This window comes from Wyeomyia smithii, chromosome 3 (assembly GCF_029784165.1).
Source record: "Wyeomyia smithii strain HCP4-BCI-WySm-NY-G18 chromosome 3, ASM2978416v1, whole genome shotgun sequence".
In the NCBI taxonomy this organism is placed as follows: Eukaryota; Metazoa; Arthropoda; class Insecta; order Diptera; family Culicidae; genus Wyeomyia; species Wyeomyia smithii.
This window is the reverse complement of record NC_073696.1, coordinates 3,926,840-3,948,408: the sequence shown is the minus strand read 5'-3', so window position 1 is coordinate 3,948,408 and position 21,569 is coordinate 3,926,840. Positions and strand designations below refer to the sequence as shown.

At 40.8% G+C, this 21,569-nt stretch overlaps 2 protein-coding genes across 2 annotated transcripts; one reads left to right on the top strand and one right to left on the bottom strand.

The window, feature by feature from the left end:
- The first annotated feature begins 7,921 nt into the window (after positions 1-7,921).
- LOC129727393 (WD repeat and FYVE domain-containing protein 2) lies at positions 7,922-10,899 on the top strand. The gene is made up of 5 exons (XM_055685214.1): positions 7,922-8,424; positions 8,975-9,322; positions 9,399-9,638; positions 9,694-10,032; positions 10,094-10,899. Exons 1-5 carry the CDS (start codon positions 8,264-8,266, stop codon positions 10,230-10,232), a joined length of 1,227 nt encoding a protein of 408 aa, XP_055541189.1. The 5' UTR covers positions 7,922-8,263; the 3' UTR covers positions 10,233-10,899.
- On the bottom strand, positions 10,886-12,434 carry LOC129731948 (uncharacterized). The gene is made up of 2 exons (XM_055692350.1): positions 11,927-12,434; positions 10,886-11,807 (listed from the first exon to the last, which is right to left on the bottom strand). The coding sequence occupies exons 1-2, from the start codon at positions 11,997-11,999 to the stop codon at positions 10,999-11,001; spliced, it is 882 nt and encodes a 293-aa protein (XP_055548325.1). The 5' UTR covers positions 12,000-12,434; the 3' UTR covers positions 10,886-10,998.
- Positions 12,435-21,569: the final 9,135 nt, after the last annotated feature.

Genomic DNA, 21,569 nt, shown 5'->3' with positions numbered 1-21,569 from the left:
TCTTAGTTTAACCTGACACTAGCCTAGCTTCAGCTACTGCATGCTCAGGCTGGACAGCGGAGGTACAGCAGAGCGTTGTGATTGTTGTTCGATATGGTGATAATAATCAGCATCGTGTGTGCAGTGGAGCAAAAAATAGTAAATATCGTCACCGTTGTAGGGTTCCCAATAGAGCGGTCGGATTGTAGCGTAACGCTGAATGGTGCCGGTTTCTAGTGCCACTGACCAATAGGTACCTATCAGGCTACTGGTGTGTGACCGTACGTACGGGGCCTGGTGCTTGACGAGAGCGAAATGAGCGATATTTGATAATGAGAGATGAATTTAAAAATACGGAAAATGCTTGGTATGCGGCGTGGAAAAATGGAAAGTATTCGAAGGGGAGCTGCAAGGGAAGTATACTGCGTCGGTTGCATGTGGAACCGACAGTAGAAGGTAGTTAGTGCTTCTGCTTCATCAGAATGGTTAGGAGGGAGGACGGTAGGGGCGATTAGTGTTCCGGGTAGGGCTTCCGAGGGGACCACGTATACAATATCGAATTGAGTACCTTTTTCCAGTTGTCATCTAGACATGAATCTATTCTTGACGGGTCCGATGTACGCAAGTAAGTTAAGGCTAGCTAGTTTCAATAATAGGTGGGAAAAGCTATTAATTTGGTATTTTTGCTACACTCTGCGGTATTTAATTGTTAACTAGTATAATCTTTAAAGTGTGATCAAAATATTACTGATATGATATGAATTTTCTTCAAATATTATCATAAATAAAGAAGGCTCAAACCTTCGATACATAAATCCAAATTACGACTCGATAAACTTTAAATAACATGAGTAATTTAAGACGAGACTAGCTACCTAGTAGTTGAACCGTCTCTAACACAAAAACAAGAGTAATTCAGTAAAACTGACAAACCATTCGGTAAAAATTATTATGCAAGTCGGTTTTTATAATACAAATGTAACTAACTTATTATAATACTGATATAACTCAGACTATTTTGCGGGTTTCCAAAAAGGCGCATTGATGCGACATTGATGAATTTCGAAATTACTGTTTTCACCAGTATGTTCAATCTAATCTCATCAGATGTGCACATAGATTGAACTGAAATCTTAACAATTGGATGCAGTGTATTGGCATTTTTTTTCATTCATAAAATCGTACGTTTTTGACAGTGGAGGGATAATTGTTGTATTGTCTTGAGATTTCTGCGCTTGTTTATATGTCGGAAATACTTTATCAAATGCAGCTATTGATTAAATAATTAGATTGAAAGTTATATTGCTGATAAGACTACTCATCGACGGCACGCAGATGAGATGTTCGCACGTCTATTGAATCAGATTGATGAAATATCACGGGTTCGTTTACAGTTATCACCAGGAGAAATGTCAAATAATCTCTTACAGTAATTTCCATTTTTCAGTTTAAGAAAAAAAGTTGCTTTTTCTCTGAAGGTAAAGAGCACATTTATTCTCTCAGTGGCAGTAATGCACAAGTTTTAAAAAAGATTTTAACTGTTCCCAAATGACTTAGCCCGCCAATTTTTAGCGGTTGGAAACCCGTCACAATGTCGACTTCTTTTTAGCAAATTGAAAAGATATCGCGATAGAACTTTCATTGGAAACACCTGTGTTAATAATATATTTATAGCTTTTTTTGTGTTGACTATAAACGTGTGGATTTTTTATTTACTACTGTAACATTCTGCCACTAACCAAAACCGACCGGCATTGGTGAGTTTCTCGTTCAAACAGTATAGAAAGCTCGAGTAAGCATGTAGATAGGTTCTCAATCAATTGATGTGCTGTAATAACGTTAATCATACGAAGGTACGCAAAATGTGTACGAGCAATTAAGGAAATGTGAGATTCCATAAATGTGTCGCCTAATGCCGTTTGATTCTTCGCTCGTCGGTGCTGCGCCGCCGTCAGGGCTAAAAAGTTGTAAGGTCGTTCACGTCTCTCCAAACAGCATCGTAAATTTATTCTGGACGATTGATATTACGCGGCACCAGGTTACTAATTATAAATTGTTGAAGGCAATGAGGAGTGAGGTTTCCTCAGGAGACATTATTGCGTTTATAATGATACGGAAGTAGATAGTGAAATAACACGTTATAATAATATTTGAGTTCTAGGAGCATTATTTGTTTTTTTTCTCGATTAATTGTATAAACATCAATCCAAAAAAATCAACCTAAATTGTAGCCATACAAGCGCCATTTGAGTGCTAAAGAAAATTTCTTGGTCGGGGTAATTGAAATAATGTCCCTCGATTGAGAACTGTAATCGATTATTGTTAAAGATTGCTAAATCAGTTTCATGATCTGCAGACAAGGGCTGACAGAGAAATAGATAGTGAACGAAGTTGATTTGCTGATGTTTGGCTTACTTACTTACCTTATCAAACAGTCCCAAGCCGTGGTGTGGCCTTCGCTGTACGTGAGAGTCGCCTCCATTCAACTAGGTCCATGGCTGCAGTTTGCCAGCTCTGGGTCCGTAGGTTGTCTTCCACCTGATCGATCCACTTGCCGCTGTTGGTTTCAAGAACCATCTTTGATGGGCTGTCGTCCGACATCCCTACGACATGCCCAGCCCACCGCAACCTGCCAATCTTGGCGGTGTGGACGACAGATTGCTCCTGCAGTCCTGCACTCCACCGAAGACACCGTCCGCTCGAAGACCGCAATCGCGCGTTGTTACTACACAAGTATAGGCCATGTCTCGGAGACCACAGTATGCACGATTTCCTGCCATAATGAGCCAATGAATTTCTCTGCGGGTATCGTTGCCAGTTCAGGTACACGATCTCATCATCAATCACCTCGATTTCATCCAACCAACTTGAACTCGAGGTGGGAGGTTAGCACTGTCTTCTAAACCCCTTCCTTTCATGTGCTTCGTCTTCGATGCATTAATGACCAGTCCAATCTGGTTGGCTTCGGCCTTTAGTCCGATGTACGTATCCGCCATCTTCGCAAAGGTCCGAGCCACAATGTCGAAATCGTCGGCGAAGTCAAACAGTTGAACCGACCTTTGGAATATCGTGCCACTCGTGGTCAACTCCGCTCTTCTAATGACACATTCTTGGGCAATATTTGGTAAACAGTAGGCACGAGAGACCATCACCTTGCATTAAACCTCTTCGAGTTTCGAAGGGGCTCAAGAGTGCCCCCGATACTCAAACTATAGGCTCGCGACACGCAGCCTTTACGGGAATTGTTCGGCTTCTCGTACAACTTCCGAGTGTCGATAGCTTGGTACAGCTCTTCCATCGCTACGCGGTCTCGATCCTCTTGCTGGCGCTTCTTCCTTCGGAGTACAGAGTTTTGGTTGTCCCGTGCCTGTCGGCATCGTTCCACGTTCGCTTTCATACGGTGTTGCAGCATTCTCGCCAGTGTTGCGTTCTTCTCCTCGACTAACTACTTGCATTCGCCGTAAAACCAGTCATTTCTATGTTTCGGAGCTTTTGTACCTAGTAGCGTTACACCAGTGCTACTTATGGTGGATCGGATGCTCCCCCAGACATCTTCAAGAGTAGCTGCACCAAGTGGCTTTTCGTGGGTAGCGCTGTCTCCACCTGCTGCGCGTATTTGGTCACGGCGTTCGACTTCGGCGGGTGAACCGATGGCCGCTATCATTAGACAGGGCGTGCAGGTTATCTGGCCCGATTACCGGTTTGCACATTGCCTTCCGTCCTACCTTAAGGTACGTTTGGGGTCGTTCCTATACCACATGGTCATAAAGAGGGGGATGGGTTGTCAAAAGACTACGAAAGACTACGCACGGGGAAAGGGGGGTTAACGAAATGACCACGTGGTCTTTTATCCTGACTTATAATTTATTGTTACCAACAAGTCAAGAATGAGGCTTTTGCAGTTTTGAAATAAAGAATGTACTGAATGTTTGATAATAAAAATGTAAAAAATTTAAGCGAATTTTTGGCACTTGACAAATGAAAAGACCACGTGGATAAAGTCGCAAGGGGAGAGGGTTGGCCAAAAAACCACGAAGGACCACGGGGGGATACGGGGGGGTATAAAAAGTGATCAAAATATGACCACGTGGTTTAGGAACGGCCCCTTTAGACTATTAGATTTACCGTTCGACATGATTGGTCGAATCTGTTTGTATGGCGGTGTTCACATTGCTTGCACAAGTCGAAAGAAGGAACTTCCAAATGAATGTCAAATGATTTTTCTTTTCTCCATTTCAATGCCAACACACAAAAAACGAAAATGATGTTTGTTATGGAAAGTCAAAACAAAAAACTGAAAAAAAATCAAAGGTTGCTATGTTCTTGGAGTCGAACGAAAAAAGGAAGCGTTCCCATTCCATTCGATATATCGAACGGCATTTCGAATCACAATATCGAATAGGTGTAAACGTAAACCAACATTGCATTCGATATATTTTCGAGCAATCAGCTCGAATCAGATGAAAATACTACAAGGTATACAGCCCGCGGGTTGTATGAAATGGTGACGTGGGACTAAACACTGTAATTACAGACACAATAAATTTGCCTGTTCAGTGTTTTCGTATTTTAATTCTCAGCCTTCCCTTCATTTTTTCAGGAATATATTTAATCACACTGGAAAGAACTTCATTTACACTTGGTGATGTTGTGCCTGTAGTGTTTTTTGTGCAAACAACATTAAACAATTACAACGAAGGTAAAGTTTAAAAAGATTCATTTTTGTTTTCTGCTTCACAAGTTTGTTTCATTTGTCAACAATTACATTCATTGTTTTACGAAGACAGCTAATATAAGTATATTATTTTGTTTGTAAAGTTAAAAATAAAAAAATATCCAACAATGTTGAAATGTAAAAAAAGATTCTGAATAGATCTTAGTAAATAGAAAAAAATTCATAAGCACTCGTTGGCTTTTACTCTTCTATAAATTGATATTTTTAGGAAGTTAAGTAGCGCTTTGCAGTCTCAAGTCCCAAGTCTCTAATCGTAGTCTTTATTTGTTGCCTAGGTCCATACCGATTGTTCCGATTCGTATTACAGCCATCCCGGTATTATGGGCCAACCAGTGTTATGGGCCAGTCTACACTTTGTATTGGTTTCTAACATATTTCAATAACTTTAAATAGTCAAATATAAGTTTACTGAACCTGAACAACGTTCATCAAACTTAAATTTGACTATTACAAGCAGTGCTGATAAAAGTAATTTTCCCCAGCAAAATTCTTCGAAAATTACAGCCAATCATTTTCAATTTTCACTTCCAATGATCGCAGCACTCTTTCAGAAACACTAGATTTTCGTCCTAGTAACGTGCTGTTATACTCAGATGAAATAGATCGCGCGCATCGTTCACGGTTACGGAATAAAATTTGACGACAAATCCAACCAAATGATCTTCAATTCAAAGCGAAAAAGAAAAACAAACAGTCCACTCAACCAAAATAAACCTCACCGAAACACTTTTTCACTGACACTGACCGATGCCTTGACAATCTTCGTTAACTGATAAACTGATTTTGTTGTCTAGCTTTCATCGCATGAAATATAATGAGGTGTTTTGACAGTTCACTTCCATGCAACAAGCGGGAAGGGAGAACTCTGAAAGGATTGTAAAAAAATAACGTTTATGGATGCTATTTTTCATTTTCACTCAAGAGTGTCAACAAATATCAACCCTGATTACAAGTTATTGACATACGTTAGAAATCAATACAAAGTGTATTGACCAAGGGGATGGCAACATGCTATCTCTTTCTATGTTGAATGAGTGAAGACCTAACAAACAATTTTGTTGGATAACGTCTTGTTAAGCTATAGTTCAGCCGAAATCCACAGAATAATAGCTTATTAAGCTGTAAATCAACAAAATTGTTTGTTGGGGGGTCTTTCCGACAAAAGTGATAAGTATATGGAACTTTTGCTGGGCGTCTATTTTTAAATGAAGCCTCGATATGTTGCCTACTGTCAAACGTGTTTTGATTTAGATAGGGCTGCCATCCCCTTGGTTTTGACCCATAATACTGGTTGGCCCATAATACTGGGATGACTGTATCTCTTACGTTGATTGTGACATGTTGATTTGGTAACATACATAAATGACGTAGGTTTCGAGGGGTGAGGGGGGGTTTGCAGTTTTGCGACGAAATGTGACGAGGGGGAGCGTGGGGGGTCAAACTAAGCTACGTAGCAAATCTGAAACTAAGAAAAAAATGTAATTTTTTTTTCGAATTGTTCTTTTTTATCATTGTTCGGTCTGTTTAGGGTCATTTTCATTACTCTCTTATCTTTATTTATTCAATTATGATGCAAGGCATGTTTTTGATGAAAAATTGTCATGGGAGTGGGGGGAGGGGTTGTTATTGAGCTACGTAATTATCAAGAAGGGGGTCTGACTTTTGTGATGAAATGCTGCGATGGGAGAGGGGGTCAAAATATCCTGAAAAAAAGCTACGTCATTTATGTATGTTCCCTTTCTGGGGTGGCTCGTTTGGCCTTCCTCTCTTGTCTCGCCGCAGGACTATCACGTCAGTTCTTTTTAGAATCCCACGCCCACGACGTTGGTCAGATCAGATGTCGTTTTGACCCGCATCATCTTGATGAACAGACGCTCGGATTGGCAAAGCATTCCTCTACCGCCGACGTATGGTTTACGCGTTAATGATCGCGTCGCACCTTCTCACTTAGCTCACTTAATCTGTACCACTGGCTTAAAGTTTTTATTTTCTATATTTTTGAAAAAAAAAAAAAACAGCTTCAACGTGAATTGTTTAGAGAAAACTGTGACTGCGATTGTCAATAAAACTCTTGCACACTTTAGAATGGGGCTCGGTGCATATTACCGAGCCATTGCGGTTCAATCTCCTGAAAATTCAGCCAAAAAAACAATGAAATCCATAACTCAGCAACACTACCGATATCTCGGTTATTTTGTGCCAACATTTCAGTTTGGTTAAATCGAGATTTACGAAAAATGTAACAGCTGCCGTTTTTTCACCGAGTGGTGCCATTCTCGGCAGCGAATTCTCGAGATTTGGCAATAAATTCTAGGTGCGTGTATTGCAAGATCGCATTCATTGTATTGTTGCAGAGTCCGTTAAAAATTTTGTCTAATCGTTTCTAACCATTTAAAAAATCTGTACTTTTTCTCGAAATCTGTACGGTACAGAATCTGTACCGAAAAAACCGAGAAAATCTGTACATTTCCAGATAAATCAGTACAGTCGGCAACAGCGGTTATCAGTCTAGTGTAATCAAATGACACGCGGAGGTGTGAGATAGGAACTTGGGAGGGCCAAAGCTATATTTGACGCTCCTTCCAGGTTGTCGACTCACCATTTGAAGGCCCAATAACAAACGTACAAACCGTTAAACGTTACCCTGTTGCTTTATAATTACGTTTCAAACTGTCCACAGCACGCTTATAATTTATTCTACTGGATTAATATCTCGCATAATCAATAACAAAAAAAAATTGATAATTTTAATCACCATATAGTAATTATTATATTCCGAACTAGTTGTTGCAGGATGTTTGATCTTGGTAATTCAAAAGATGCGAGTTTACTTTTGAATGAAATCGATCGAACAGCGAGCGCTGATGTGCTAACGCTAACGCTACTTCAGATAACTCTCAACCTTACACCTATCCATAATATACTTTGGGTCGACTCGCGATAATATTAACCTAGGGGTGTCGTGAAAATGAGGATTTCACTCGCCCTCATACAATCACAAAAGTTGTTGCAACTACATATATAATACTGATCAAAAACTTTATTTTGGAGATTTTTATGTACAATTATGGTTTCAATTTAAAAAGTTAAGCCATTTTTCAGAGCGTCCCTATTTCCAATCATATGTTCACAAAATATGTATTGATCTAAATTTGTGTTGAGGCCTCCCCGACATCCCTAAATCAAATTGATGTTTTCCGTGTGTGCGTTCGAGAACTTGCTAACTTCGACTGTAAAGTTATTTGAAACTGTCAAAACATTCGACAGAATATTTGCAAAATAAAGAGGATTAGTTATCATTTCTGCCTAAAGCGTGCTAAGTTACCAAGAAAAATATCAATTTCATAGGTTTATAGTTAAATTGACTATTCAGCTACATCATTCAGTGTGAGCGTTTCCAGAAAAATTTGCTTTGTCAACATAAAAGACAATAACACCAGTGAAATTATCTCACCAGGAAAAGTGCGTTTAGTGTTTTCGTTTTCCTGTTTAGTTAGATTCTAGTTCTACGGGCGGTCACGACTGATTGGCGAACCTGAAGCGCAGAGAATGGCTGCTGAAATTAAACCAGCGCCCCGCAGTGCAAATGATCGTTTTTGCACCACCAAAAAGCCGGAGCTGCTGAACAAATTAGAAGGTTGCAATGATGACGTGAACGCAGCGCTGCTAATTCCTGGAGAGGAAGGTGTTATCAGTGTTTGTGATGACAAGTATGTTAATTCAATTCCTTTTTGGTTCATATGCCTATAAATTCTGCTTTTTCATTCTATGGAAATGAGATGAGTCTAGATATGTTGGCGCTTATTGGTTTTGATTAAACATAATAGGGGAATTCATGTTGAGCTCGTAAACAAATACCCAGCCGTAAAAATACTCACCTCCATTGACGAGTAATGGAAGATACACAGTTTACGGCTCGGTATTCGTATACGAGCTCGATGTGAAGACCCCTAATATATATTTTGATTAACATAAGTTAAATTATGAAAATATTTTTATAATTTCAAGGGGTCATATTCTGCGATTAAGTTTTTTTTATTTAGTCCTAAGACGATACCAAAAAAGATTTATCATTAAAATAAAATGTCATAAATAGTGTAATGTAATATGTTTTCAACGAGCCCTTTTTGGAGATTTTCAGAAATAATTACGGAATTCTTTAAATTTTATTTTATTTTTCATGTTTACGAACCTCACTCATTTCTTTTCTACACATTTCATCCGACATTAAAACATTAACAGATATGCGCTTTTTTGCAGGACTATTCGAGTGTGGTTGAAGCGTGATTCCGGCCAGTATTGGCCATCCATTTGCCAGTACATGCCGTCTGGATGCACGTCTCTTTACTACACGCCCGAAACGAGAACGTTGTTTATCGGACAGGAAAACGGCACCATTTCACAATTTATCTTGTCCGACGATTGCAACAGGTTAACACCGATCAGGGAGTATCTTGCTCATCAGGCTCGTATTACAAATGTTATCTTCGCCAAACACACCGGTTGGATTTTGTCTGCTGGGCGTGACAAGTTTTTTGCTTTTCATAGCACAGAGACTGGCGAGCGTTTGGGATGCTTCACGTTCGAAGCCATGTGCACTGCGATGCAGTATCCTTTTCTAAAAACGATCTACATTGTCAATGTACTTGTAGTATTTATTTCCTTAACCCATATGTTTTTAAAGGTATGATTGTCTTTCGAAGTACGTTTTCGTAGGCGACTACAGCGGTCAAATTACGATGCTTAAACTCAGTAACACGGGAGCTACTGTGGTAACAACGATGAAGGGTCACGCTGGCTCTGTGCGTGCTTTATATTGGGCTGAAGGGCCGCAGTTGTTATTCAGTGGTTCATATGATCAAACCGTAATAGTATGGGACGTTGGAGGTAAACGAGGAACTACCTATGAATTGCATGGACACAAGTAAGTTCTCTGTATATAGAAATGTTGCTAGAAAAATTTAATGATTTAATTTCAGTAACAAGGTATCGGCTCTAACCTACGCCAGCAACACGCAGCAGCTCATCTCGGCAGGCGAGGATTCCGTGATAGTATTTTGGGAAATGAATGCCATGCGGAAGGTGGCCCCTGAGTGGGTCGAATCAGACACCTGTCAGTTATGTACGCGTGCATTTTTCTGGAACCTGAGGGCAATGATCGATCAGAAGCAGATTGGTATCCGACAGCATCACTGCCGCTACTGCGGAAAGGCGGTGTGCGATAAATGCTCGACCAATCGTATTAACATACCCATCATGGGCTTTGAATTTGATGTTCGCGTGTGCGAAGGATGCTTCCAGCGACTGAAGAGCGAGGAGTAAGTTATCTCCACCTACGCAATGGCTCCGTAATGCTATAAACATAATTTATATTTGCAGGCGACCCTCCCTCGCGACTTTCCACGATGCCAAACATAGTATCGTGGCGATGGACCTGGATGAACCGAAGAAAAGACTGCTCACCGTTGGCCAGGATCGCATTATTAAAATCTGGGATTTGACCTCAATTTGGCCCTAAGGAACGTCGATTCCTTGCTTTCCACACGGCCGGTAAGAATGCGGTTTAGGGTATTTCTCCCCCGATTTATGATACAATGAGTTAGACATTTGGCTTACTAAATTTCTTGAGTGGAACATAATTCACTGTACTATTTGCACCCTCTCACAGCCATCGTTATTAGGGCGTGAAAAGCATTGTTTTTTCTTCACGAATATTTATGAACGCCTAGTACAAGGGAGTCGTTTAACGAGTGAAGTTTCTATTGTAGTGGAAGTAAAAGTAATTGACTTTTTATAAATATATAAACAGTTAAAAAAAAACAACAGTAAAAGTTTGCGGTACCTATGTTGATTTGAACAGTGCTATAAGAATTGTATTGTTGTAAACAAATTAATACATGTAGTTATTATAATTGAATTCGATTATTAACAAAAATCGCATACTGAAAGATTGGCAGGAAGCTTCAGTAAATATACCAACGTATGCGAGGGGAACCCCGTTAAATGTAACCTAACTGTAAACTTCAACAATAAAATATAACAATAGTGGAAAATATCAAGGCTTCGTAATTAGCTTTTGAAAATCTATTATATTCGTAATATTGCATCAGAGCGCAATGGAGTTTGTTTTATTTTCAAATTGTATTTAATGTTATTTTTTTGCAAATATACTTTTAATGCTAGCAGATGTTGACATTTTATTGAACATCCATAACATTTCAGGGTAGCAAATTTCAGTTATAGAAAAGCAATCATTTGACAGCACAAACGCATTTATTAAACATTTATTCCAAATCATGTCCGTCTTCAGCCATTTTCGATTTCTTCGTATATTTAACTTCCGTACCATCTGACACATCTAAGGTTGCCAGGAACGATTTCACTTTAAGAAGTTCTTCTTCCAGCAGCAAAAGTGCCTTCTCCATGTGTCCGATTTGAACGCTGCAACCGCACTTGGATGAATCGTCATAACCCAACTCGTCCGATTTGGAACTGGGTGATAGTAAGTGGTTGAGCACTCCCTTAACTCCTAGTGGCTTATGGCTCAGGTCCAGTACGTGACCCAGTGGTTTCTTGTAATCCTGCTGAACAACAACACTGCTCGCGTAGGAGTCATAAGATGACGGGTAAGTTGAGTGTCCCTTAACGGTATGCGGCAGGTGAAAAACCTTCTTCAGGTCCAGAAGGGGTTTTTTCGACAACTTCTCATATTTAGGGGTGGTCACAACGTATTTCACAGGACGATGAACGCAAGGATAGTGGTGGTGATAGCTTGAACCATGTTTATCGTAGCTTGGCTCAGCGTAGCTGGGTTGGTCGTAGCTCGGTTGAACATAGCTCGATTGCACGTAGCTCGGCTGGACGTAGCTGGGTTGAGCGTAACTTGGCTGAGCATAGCCGGGCAGGCCATAACTACTGTCGTACTCCGAAACAGGAGCAGAATCGTTATACTCAGTGGCACGTTTCTGTTTGTTTGAATCTTGCTTGCTTTTGCTGGCGGTGTCCTCCACTGCTTTTGCCAGCGCTTCCTCCTGCTTGACGGTATCTTTCACGTGTTCATGTTTGTGCTGCGTTGCGGTAGATTGTTGTGGTACTGAAATGAGTGAAAAAGTACGGGTTGAAATACACTATTTGTTACAGTAATGTACAATTATAAATGCATCTTGGGGCTAAGTCCTTTAAAAGGAAAATAAAACTGAGTTAATGACTTACCTTCCTCTGCCTGCATACCCGCAGAGCGAACTATCAGTACGACACATGTGAAAATCGTTAACTTATTCCACATTTTGGCAAATTTCACGTTACAAGAACAACCTTTGTGCTAGGCTGCTGCGTATGTTCTGTCTGACCAAAGTTCGCTGGTGCCTTTTTATTTGGTTTGGCGACAGGTATCAAAAACCGGTGAATTGTATACCAGTAAAACGCGCCTGGCCAGGCAGATTTTGATCCTCGTAACGATCGTTTTTTTTCTCTGTTCAATTTACTAACACCACAGATAACAGACATGCAAGCTAGTTTCGCTTCATGTGTAAAAAGATTCAACGGTTTTTTAGCATGTCGCAATACGCAGTATGATGGCGCTAAGAACACTTAGTAGTCAACGATTTAATAAAATCGATAGTTTTACAGCTTTTATCGATATTCTCGCAATAAGAAGGGTTGCGGTTTTTAATGTAGAAATTTCGAGCAGTCGTAATTTGTACACAATCGACAATTTTATTCCTTCCCAGCTTATATTTACGATAAATATGCCTGTATTAATGTTGATTTGAAAAAAAAAACACCCACCTTTCAAAATCAGTGTTATATCATTGCAAAAACAGCGACTCTATAACCTGTGATAATGTTCATGCGTCTGGCAGCTTTGACTGTAATCCAGCGCTGCCATCACTAAACTGGTTAGAGTCGCAAGTTGCAGAAAGATGTCGTTAGCATTCCAAACGAGTAAAAGTTTGAAATCTTACACACGATTTCTGGAGTTTTTTGTTCTAGCTTGGATGTCTGTTATCTGTGCTAACACTAACAAGAAAGTGTTGTATTGCAAATCATTCGAAACAGGGTAAGTATAGTGGATACATTCTACCTGTGGAATATGAATAGTTTAATGGTCAGGTTTGTAATTTGCAATTCACTAGTAGTTAAACCAGCTAAAATATGTTATATACAAGTGTCCCTAATTTAATTGTGTTTTGCAGATGCACTAACACGTTCAAATGAATGCGAGCAAGGGTAAAATTCAATTTCATTTTTCATTGACCTATCTAATGGAAAATTCCCACAAATAAAGCATACTACTCTCACATAATAAGATTCAGGGCTAAAAATAATACACAAAGAAAAAGCAAACAAATGTATCGTTCTTCGGTAGTATTAGGATTGCGAAGTCGCTTTCGTCATCGAAATTTTTTTACGACGATCCAGAAAAAAAACCTCAGAATACACTAAATGCTTCATTTATATCTATTTCCCAATTTGGCAAAATTCTATTTAGAAATGTTCATAACTTTATGGCAAAAAAATGATCATTATTATAATCTGATGTCCATTTGCGAATATATTCATTTAGTTTCACCTAACCATTACAAGAAAAAAAAAACAGAAAAGCATCAGATCCATTTTTAGGTAGATGCATGCCACAAGTGGCCGACTTCGAATTTTCAAAGACACAAGACTTGGATAATGGGTATAGTGAAAACATATTCTCATGTCTGCAGACAACAGCAAACATGAGAAGCCGCAGTGATTGTAAAAAGATCAATATGCAAAATAAAAAATAACCACTTTTCCTGGATTATATATCAAACAATACAACTTATTTTAGAAACAACTGGCAGTTGCGCCAAAAAGTTGTGGTTATATGACAAAAAAGTTTTTTTTCATGTGTAGTGTGTGTAGCCCAGGGCAAATAATTCTGACTTTTACGTCGAAAAACAAAAAAAACTATGTTCAATGGTGCTTATTACGGGAGTCACTTCACGGTGAAATATATTTCACTCTCACGCTCACTTCCCTTTTTTGACCTATTCCCGATTCCACCTCAAGTGAGGTGACAAAAATCACCTCCGTGGAGTGAGATTGACAGTGAAGTAAAATTGAGAATAGGACAAGTGAAATGAGATTGTTTCCCAGCTCAAAAATGTCTAAGTCCCAGAAAATCGTTTTTTCCCGTTTTTTTAGATAACACCAGATCTTGACATGTTCTGCATTTCAAAGACATTCGTCATAAAAAAAGATGTTTTTTTCGGTATCGAAAATTTCCTGAACTAGTTTGCATATTTTTCATCGGGTAAAAAAATGAAAAATTGACCGCTTTAAGGCACGGATCAAACTCTGATTCGCTTCGTTACTGAAGAATAAATCCAATATTTACCATTAAATCACAAATCAATCAACTTTAGGACTTATGGCAGCTTCGTGGAATCATTTCACCGTTCAAAATGGTCGTGAAATAATTCCACGCGACACGTCGCTTTTTCCGTTCTCACTTCACTGATATGATACTCATAATAACCCAGATTCCACGGCAAATGTCACTTCGCGACGTTTTTCTCACTTACGTGAGTCCCGTAATAGGATTTTGTTCACTTCACTCTGATTTCACCGTGAAGTGACCCCCGTAATAAGCACCAATGTGACCATTAGTTACACCACGGAGCTAAAATTATTTGCATCCCCAAAGATGCAAATTAAGATTCAAAATGAAAGCATTCCAAGTTTGCAGTCTCAAGTCTTGAATAGTGCACGTTGAAATAAAACGTAAGAAATAACTTTGTCGATGTTTTACAAACATTTTCAGCAATAACCAAGCATGGAAAAGTTCACTCACTAGCAATATTTCATGCACATGTGTTCTTTGATTTATCAGTTATCGTTCAACTATTTCCACTCCTATTCCGCGTCGAACACTCGACAGAAACGGACGTGCAAAGTGGTCGTTCTATTACAATCCGGTCCGTGTGTACGAATAGCCAAACAAAAGAGTGTATTATTCGCGCTGAATGCCAACTAGATTGTGAGTTGTGTCGCTACGTTCTGTACCCGGCTCGCAACTTTGGCTGCATTGGTGCAAAATACCAGCTGCAGTTTTGATCTGTGCACAGTGAATAGATCTTTCTAATTCAAGGCCATCATTTGACAGTCGAGTCGTGTCGCTGTGCTGAGTGATCTCACACCCGGCTCACTGCTGGTGGCTGTATTGGTGCTGCTGTACTAGTGCTGCTGGCTGCTTTGGGTGCAGCTTCGAACGATCGGACAACCACTGCTGGAAGGAAGAAGTAAATAGGTACGTGTTCTTGTCGGCGCTAGTGCGCTAGTGCGCTACATTTAGCGCGATGGATATAGATCCCTCGCCTCCCGTGCCACCATCCCCGAACCCCTCTAACCCTGACCCTTCTGTTACCCCCTCCTCTGTTCATTCTCAAGTCCCCCTCGCCCCAGGCTTTACCCGGACGGATCTCAACAGGGCAGCTATACTGTTTATTTTCGTCCAAAGGCAGGAGTGAATTCAAAGCGATTAAACATACTGCAAATTTCTAAAGACCTGACGAAGGGGTACAAGGCCGTGACCGAAATTTCCAAGGTCCGACCTAACAAGCTCCGTGTCGTGGTCAGTGATCTGGCACAGGCCAATGCTATCGCTTGCTCTGAGCTCTTCACACGCGAGTATCGCGTTTACATACCCGCACGAGACGTGGAGATCGACGGTGTCATAACCGATTCGAGTCTGTCTGTCGAGTGTATCCTAAAGAGCGCAACCGGTTGCTTCAAAAATACCGAAACACAGGCGAAGATTTTGGATTGTAAGCAATTGCGGTCCATGTCTCTCGTCGGCGGTAAAAAAGTTTACACTCCGTCGGACTCGTTTCGTGTTACGTTTGCCGGATCTGCACTCCCTAGCCACGTCTCGATCGACCGGGTTCGTCTGCCTGTGCGATTGTATGTACCCCGTGTTATGAATTGCACCAATTGCAAGCAGTTAGGCCACACAGCCGCCTACTGCTGCAATAAGGCACGATGTAGCAAGTGTGGGGAGACTCATGCGGAAGATTCTTGCAGTGTTAATGCTGAAAAATGTATTCACTGTGGGGAAAACCAGCATGAGCTCTCCACATGCCCGGTGTACATGCAGCGCAGAGATAAAATCAAGCGGTCACTTAAGGAGCGTTCAAAGCGTTCTTATGCTGAGATGCTGAAGAAGACCGTGACCACTTCTACCATAACATCGAACCCCTTTGATCTGTTGTCCTCTGATGAAACCGATTCTGACGATTCATCAGCGGGAACATCTTATGCCAATCCTGGGGAGTCTAGGAAGAGGAAAAATGTTTCTTCTCCTAAACTTCCCCGTAAAGGTCTTAAGATTTCCCAAAGTGTAATGAAAAGTACGAACAAACCAAACAGTGCTGCGGAAAAACCGAAGCAAACTCCTCCTGGGCTTGCAAAATTAAAGTCCCAGAAGGAGTTCCCAGCACTGCCAGGAACATCTAAAACCCCAGTTGTTCCTTTTGCACATCCAGTTGATGAAACAAACTCTGGATTAGTGAAATTTTCTGACATTGTGGACTGGATTTTTGAAAATTTCAATGTACCCGATCCAATTAAAATTTTTCTTACAGCATTCCTCCCAACAGTTAGATCATTTTTGGAGCAGTTGACTGCCCAATGGCCCCTCCTTGCAGCGATTGTATCCTTCGATGCCTAATTCAACTGCGTATATGAAGGATTCTATCTCTGTCTCACAGTGGAATTGTAGAAGTATTTTACCAAAAATTGATTCGTTTAAAGTTTTGATAAATAATAACAAATGCGATGCATTTTCCCTTTGTGAAACTTGGCTTACTTCAAATATTGATCTCAACTTCCATGATTTTAATATTATTCGCCTTGATCGAGACACCCCGTATGGAGGAGTACGTTTAGGGATTAAAAAGTGCTATTGTTTCTATCGTATTAACCTCCCCTCGAATCCAGGCATCCAAGTTGTCGCATGTCAAATGACAATACAAGGTAAAGAGCTTTGTATTGCCTCAATATATATTCCTCCCAGAGCACAGGTTGGGCAACGGCTGCTCTTTGATTTAATAGAACTTCTTCCCTCGCCACGTTTGATTTTGGGAGACTTCAACTCACATGGTGTGGCTTGGGGTTCCGCTTACAATGATAACCGCTTCTCTTTAATCTATAACCTTTGCGATGACTTCGACATGACTATTTTAAACAACGGTGAAATGACACGTATCCCGAAACCTCCAGCGCGCCCAAGCGCTTTGGATCTATCCTTATGTTCGACATCGCTACGGTTGGATTGCACATGGAAGGTAATCCTCGATCCTCACGGTAGCGACCATCTGCCTATTCTTATTTTAATTACAAACGGGTCAACTCGCATGCGACCAATTGACATTCCGTATGACCTCACACGGAATGTCGATTGGAAGTTATACGAGGAAATGATTTCAAAAGCGGTCGAGTCGATTCAACATCATCCACCACTTGAAGAATACAATCTCCTCGCGGGCTTGATTCTCGACGCCGCGTTGCAAGCCCAAACGAAGAAATATCCCGGCGTAACGATCAAAGAACGGCCTCCCACTCCGTGGTGGGACCAAGAGTGCTCCGCTGTCTACACGCAAAGATCCGACGCGTTTTTGGCCTTCCAGAAGGGAGGTATACCCGACGACTATATACGGTATTCGGAGCTTAATACCAAGCTTAAAAGCCTGGCTAAAGCAAAGAAACGCGGATATTGGCGTCGGTTCGTGAACGAGACGTCGAGGGAGACATCGATGAGCACTCTTTGGAACACAGCCCGAAGAATGCGGAATCGCATAACGGTCAACGAAAGCGAGGAGTCTTCAAGTCGGTGGATATTTGATTTTGCCAGGAAAGTATGTCCGGACTCTGTTCCTGCGCAAAACTTTGTTCGCGATACGTCTCCGGGTCACGACGCGATAGAATCACCTTTTACGATGGCAGAATTTTCAGTTGCCCTCCTGTCCTGTAACAATAACGCGCCTGGGTTAGATAGAATCAAACTCAACTTGTTGAAGAATCTACCCGGCAATGCCAAGAGGCGCTTGTTGAACTTGTTCAATAAGTTCCTGGAGCAAAACATTGTACCGCAGGATTGGAGGCAAGTGAAGGTGATCGCCATCCAAAAACCAGGGAAACCAGCTTCTGATCACAACTCTTATAGGCCGATTGCAATGCTATCCTGTATCCGGAAATTGATGGAAAAAATGATACTCCGTCGTTTAGACCATTGGGTCGAATCAAATGGTCTACTATCAGATACTCAATTTGGCTTCCGCCGCGCCAAAGGGACGAATGATTGTCTTGCGTTGCTTTCAACAGATATTCAGCTGGCGTATGCTCGCAAAGAACAAATGGCGTCTGCGTTCTTGGACATTAAGGGGGCTTTTGATTCCGTTTCTATTGACATTCTTTCGGGTGAACTTCAGCGACAAGGATTTTCTCCAATTTTGAACAATTTTTTGCACAATTTGTTGTCCGAAAAGCACATGCATTTTACGCACGGCGATTTGGCAACTTTTCGCATTAGCTACATGGGTCTTCCCCAGGGCTCATGTTTAAGCCCCCTTCTTTACAACTTTTATGTAAATGACATCGACGAATGTCTGGCAAATTCATGCACGATAAGACAACTTGCAGACGACAGTGTAATCTCTGTTACAGGAGCCAAAGCTGGACGCAAGGACCATTGCAAGGTACCTTGGACAATTTGTCTGCTTGGGCTCTACAGCTAGGTATCGGATTCTCTCCGAAGAAGACTGAGATAGTAGTTTTTTCTAGGAAGCATGAACCTGCTCAGCTTCAAACACAATTAATGGGTAAAACGATTTCTCAGGTTTTGGTACACAAATATCTTGGTATCTGGTTCGACTCTAAAGGCACCTGGGGTTGTCACGTGAGGTATCTGATGAAAAAATGTCAACAAAGAGTGAATTTTCTTCGTACAATAACCGGACAATGGTGGGAAGCCCACCCAGGAGACCTTATAAGGCTTTACCAAACAACGATACTGTCTGTTATTGAGTACGGGTGTTTCTGCTTCCGCTCCGCAGCAAACACACATTTGATCAAACTGGAGCGAATACAATATCGTTGTTTGCGTATCGCCTTAGGTTGCATGCAGTCGACCCATACGATGAGTTTGGAGGTTTTAGCTGGAGTACTACCATTGAAAAACCGCTTCTGGAGCCTGTCTTCTCGTATTCTAATCAAATGTGAGGTCTTGAACCGTCCCGTGATTGAAAATTTTGAAAGGTTAATCGAACTTTATTCTCAAACCCGTTTTATGACATTGTATTTCAATCACATGTCCCAAAATATTAACCCTTCTTCGAATATTCCAAATCGTGTCGACTTATCAAATACTTCTGATTCTACTGTGTTTTTCGATACATCCATGATCGAAAAAATGCCCACGGACCATTATTTCATCTTTACGGACAGTCTCAGTTCCATTGAGGCTCTCCGATCGATGAAAGATGTTAAGCACTCTCCGTATTTCCTGGGGAAAATACGGGAACATCTGAGTGCTTTATCCGAAAAATCTACTCAGATTACCTTAGCGTGGGTCCCTTCTCACTGTTCGATACCGAGTAATGTGAAAGCGGACTTTTTGGCTAAGGTGGGCGCAACAAACGGTGATATTTATGAAAGACCAATTGCCTTTAATGAATTTTTCGCATTTGTACGTCAGAATACGATCATCAGTTGGCAAAATTCTTGGACCAAGGGGGAACTGGGAAGGTGGTTACATTCCATAATCCCCAAGGTATCGACGAACCCGTGGTTCAAGGGGTTGGATGTAGGTCGGGATTTCATTTGCGTGATGTCCCGGCTTATGTCCAATCACTATAGATTTGACGCGCATCTCCGTCGTGTTGGGCTCGGGGAGAGTGGTATCTGTGCCTGTGGTGAAGGTTATCACGACATAGAGCACGTTGTTTGGTCATGCCCTGTACACCGTGACGCCAGGTCTAGATTAATAGCTTCCCTGCAGGCCGAAGGTAGGCAGCCGGCTGTTCCTGTTCGTGATGTCTTGGCGAGCCGTGACCTATCCTACATGTCCCTTATATACGTTTTCCTGAAATCCATCCACGCCCCAGTTTAGTCCTATCCCCTTCCGCCTACATCCAACCAAACGACAAGAACACGTTAAGACCCCGGATCCGGAAACAGCAATTAGACCCGCACGATACTCTCAAGGCCCGATGGAAACAACCCAATATGCCAGTCCGTAATATCTTGGCCCAGCAGCGGCACAAATTTAATATGCTGCTTACCTATGGCAATGAAAATCATCAAACAGCAAACCTGTGCTTTTAATGCAAAATATTCTAGCTTTAAGTTAGATTTAGTTTCAGCTCGTAGTCGGCAGCGAGGATAAAAAATTTGCTTTTAGTTATTAAGATACTTTAGAAAGTAAGCTACCAGATATAATTGGCGCCGTTAAACATTGAATTGTATTTTCGCCGTGTCAAATAAACTATAGATGAGGAAAATAAAAAAAAACTATTTCCACTCGCGTACAAGTTTTCCATAGAAACGCTGCTGATTGTTTTTCGCTTCTAACAGTTCCGAATACCATAGAAGGAGACTGAATGATTCAAACACGATAGTATTTATTGTATCCAAGTTCACTTGCATTCAACATTATCGCAAGAAGCTTTGAGATATTATCGCCAGTGATACAAAATTATTAATCCAAATGAACGTTAGATTGCGTTCAATTATTTGCTTGCCGGAGCAAATAGGTATCATCAATGCTTACGGAAATTGTAGCATGGTGCATTAGCATCTGATACTTGAAATCACCAAGAATCATCGTGGTATATCACGGTGAAAGCACGACGTGGAGTAGCCGAACTACGCCTACAAGCAACCAACATTTGGAAGAATCATTGCGATCGCTTGAGTGCAATCGTTTACGATTCTTTCGTGAAACACTCACTATATGTTGCTTGCTCCGCCTAAAGCAGGCAATACTGAAACAAAATCATCAAAGAAAGCTACCATATATTTCTTTGTTATAAGTTGTCTCTTGCAAGCTTGAGAATGTGTAACTTTTAATAGCGATGGTTTGCTACGATTGAAAGCTTATAAATAGCTCGTTCAGAAATGATACCCGAATGATTGTTATGCGATACGAGTTTTTCCATCCTTGGCAATAACTATAGAACACAAGATTTTTTCCCTTTCAACTTAACAAGGCTTGTATGAATTATTAGACCTGTGAGTATTCTTTTAAAATATGTAATAATAGTTAAGATAACGGTGCTTATTACGGGAGTCACTTCACGGTGAAATATATTTCACTCTCACGCTCACTTCACTTTTTTAAACCTATTCCCGATTCCACCTCAAGTGAGGTGACAAAAATCACCTCCGTGGAGTGAGATTGACAGTGAAGTGAAATTGAAAATAGGACAAGTGAAATGAGATTGTTTCCCAGCTCAAAAATCTCTAAGTCTCAGAATGTCGTTTTTTCCGTTTTTTTAGACAACACCCGATCTTGACGTGTTCTGCATTTCTATGACATTCGGCATCAAAAAAAAAATGTTTTTTCCGGTATCGAAAATTTCCTGAACTAGTTTGCATTTTTTTCATTGGGCAATAATATGAAAATTTGGCCGCTTTAAGGCACGGGTCAAATTCTCATTCGTTTCGTTACTAAAGAATAAATCCAATATTTACCATTAGATCACAAATCAATCAACTTTAAGACTTATGGCAGCTTCGTGGAATCATTTCACCGTTTAAAATGGTCGTGAAATAATTCCACGCGAAACGTCGCCTTTTCCGTTCTCACTTCACTGATATGACACTC

Coding starts and splice junctions, on each gene's coding strand:
- LOC129731948 (XM_055692350.1), bottom strand. CDS start 11,999: ATGTGGAATAAGTTAACGATTTTCACATGTGTCGTACTGATAGTTCGC. Junction 11,808..11,926: donor GGGTATGCAGGCAGAGGAAG/GTAAGTCATTAA, acceptor CACTCATTTCAG/TACCACAACAATCTACCGCA.
- LOC129727393 (XM_055685214.1), top strand. CDS start 8,264: ATGGCTGCTGAAATTAAACCAGCGCCCCGCAGTGCAAATGATCGTTTT. Junction 9,323..9,398: donor GCCATGTGCACTGCGATGCA/GTATCCTTTTCT, acceptor ATGTTTTTAAAG/GTATGATTGTCTTTCGAAGT. Junction 9,639..9,693: donor TATGAATTGCATGGACACAA/GTAAGTTCTCTG, acceptor ATTTAATTTCAG/TAACAAGGTATCGGCTCTAA.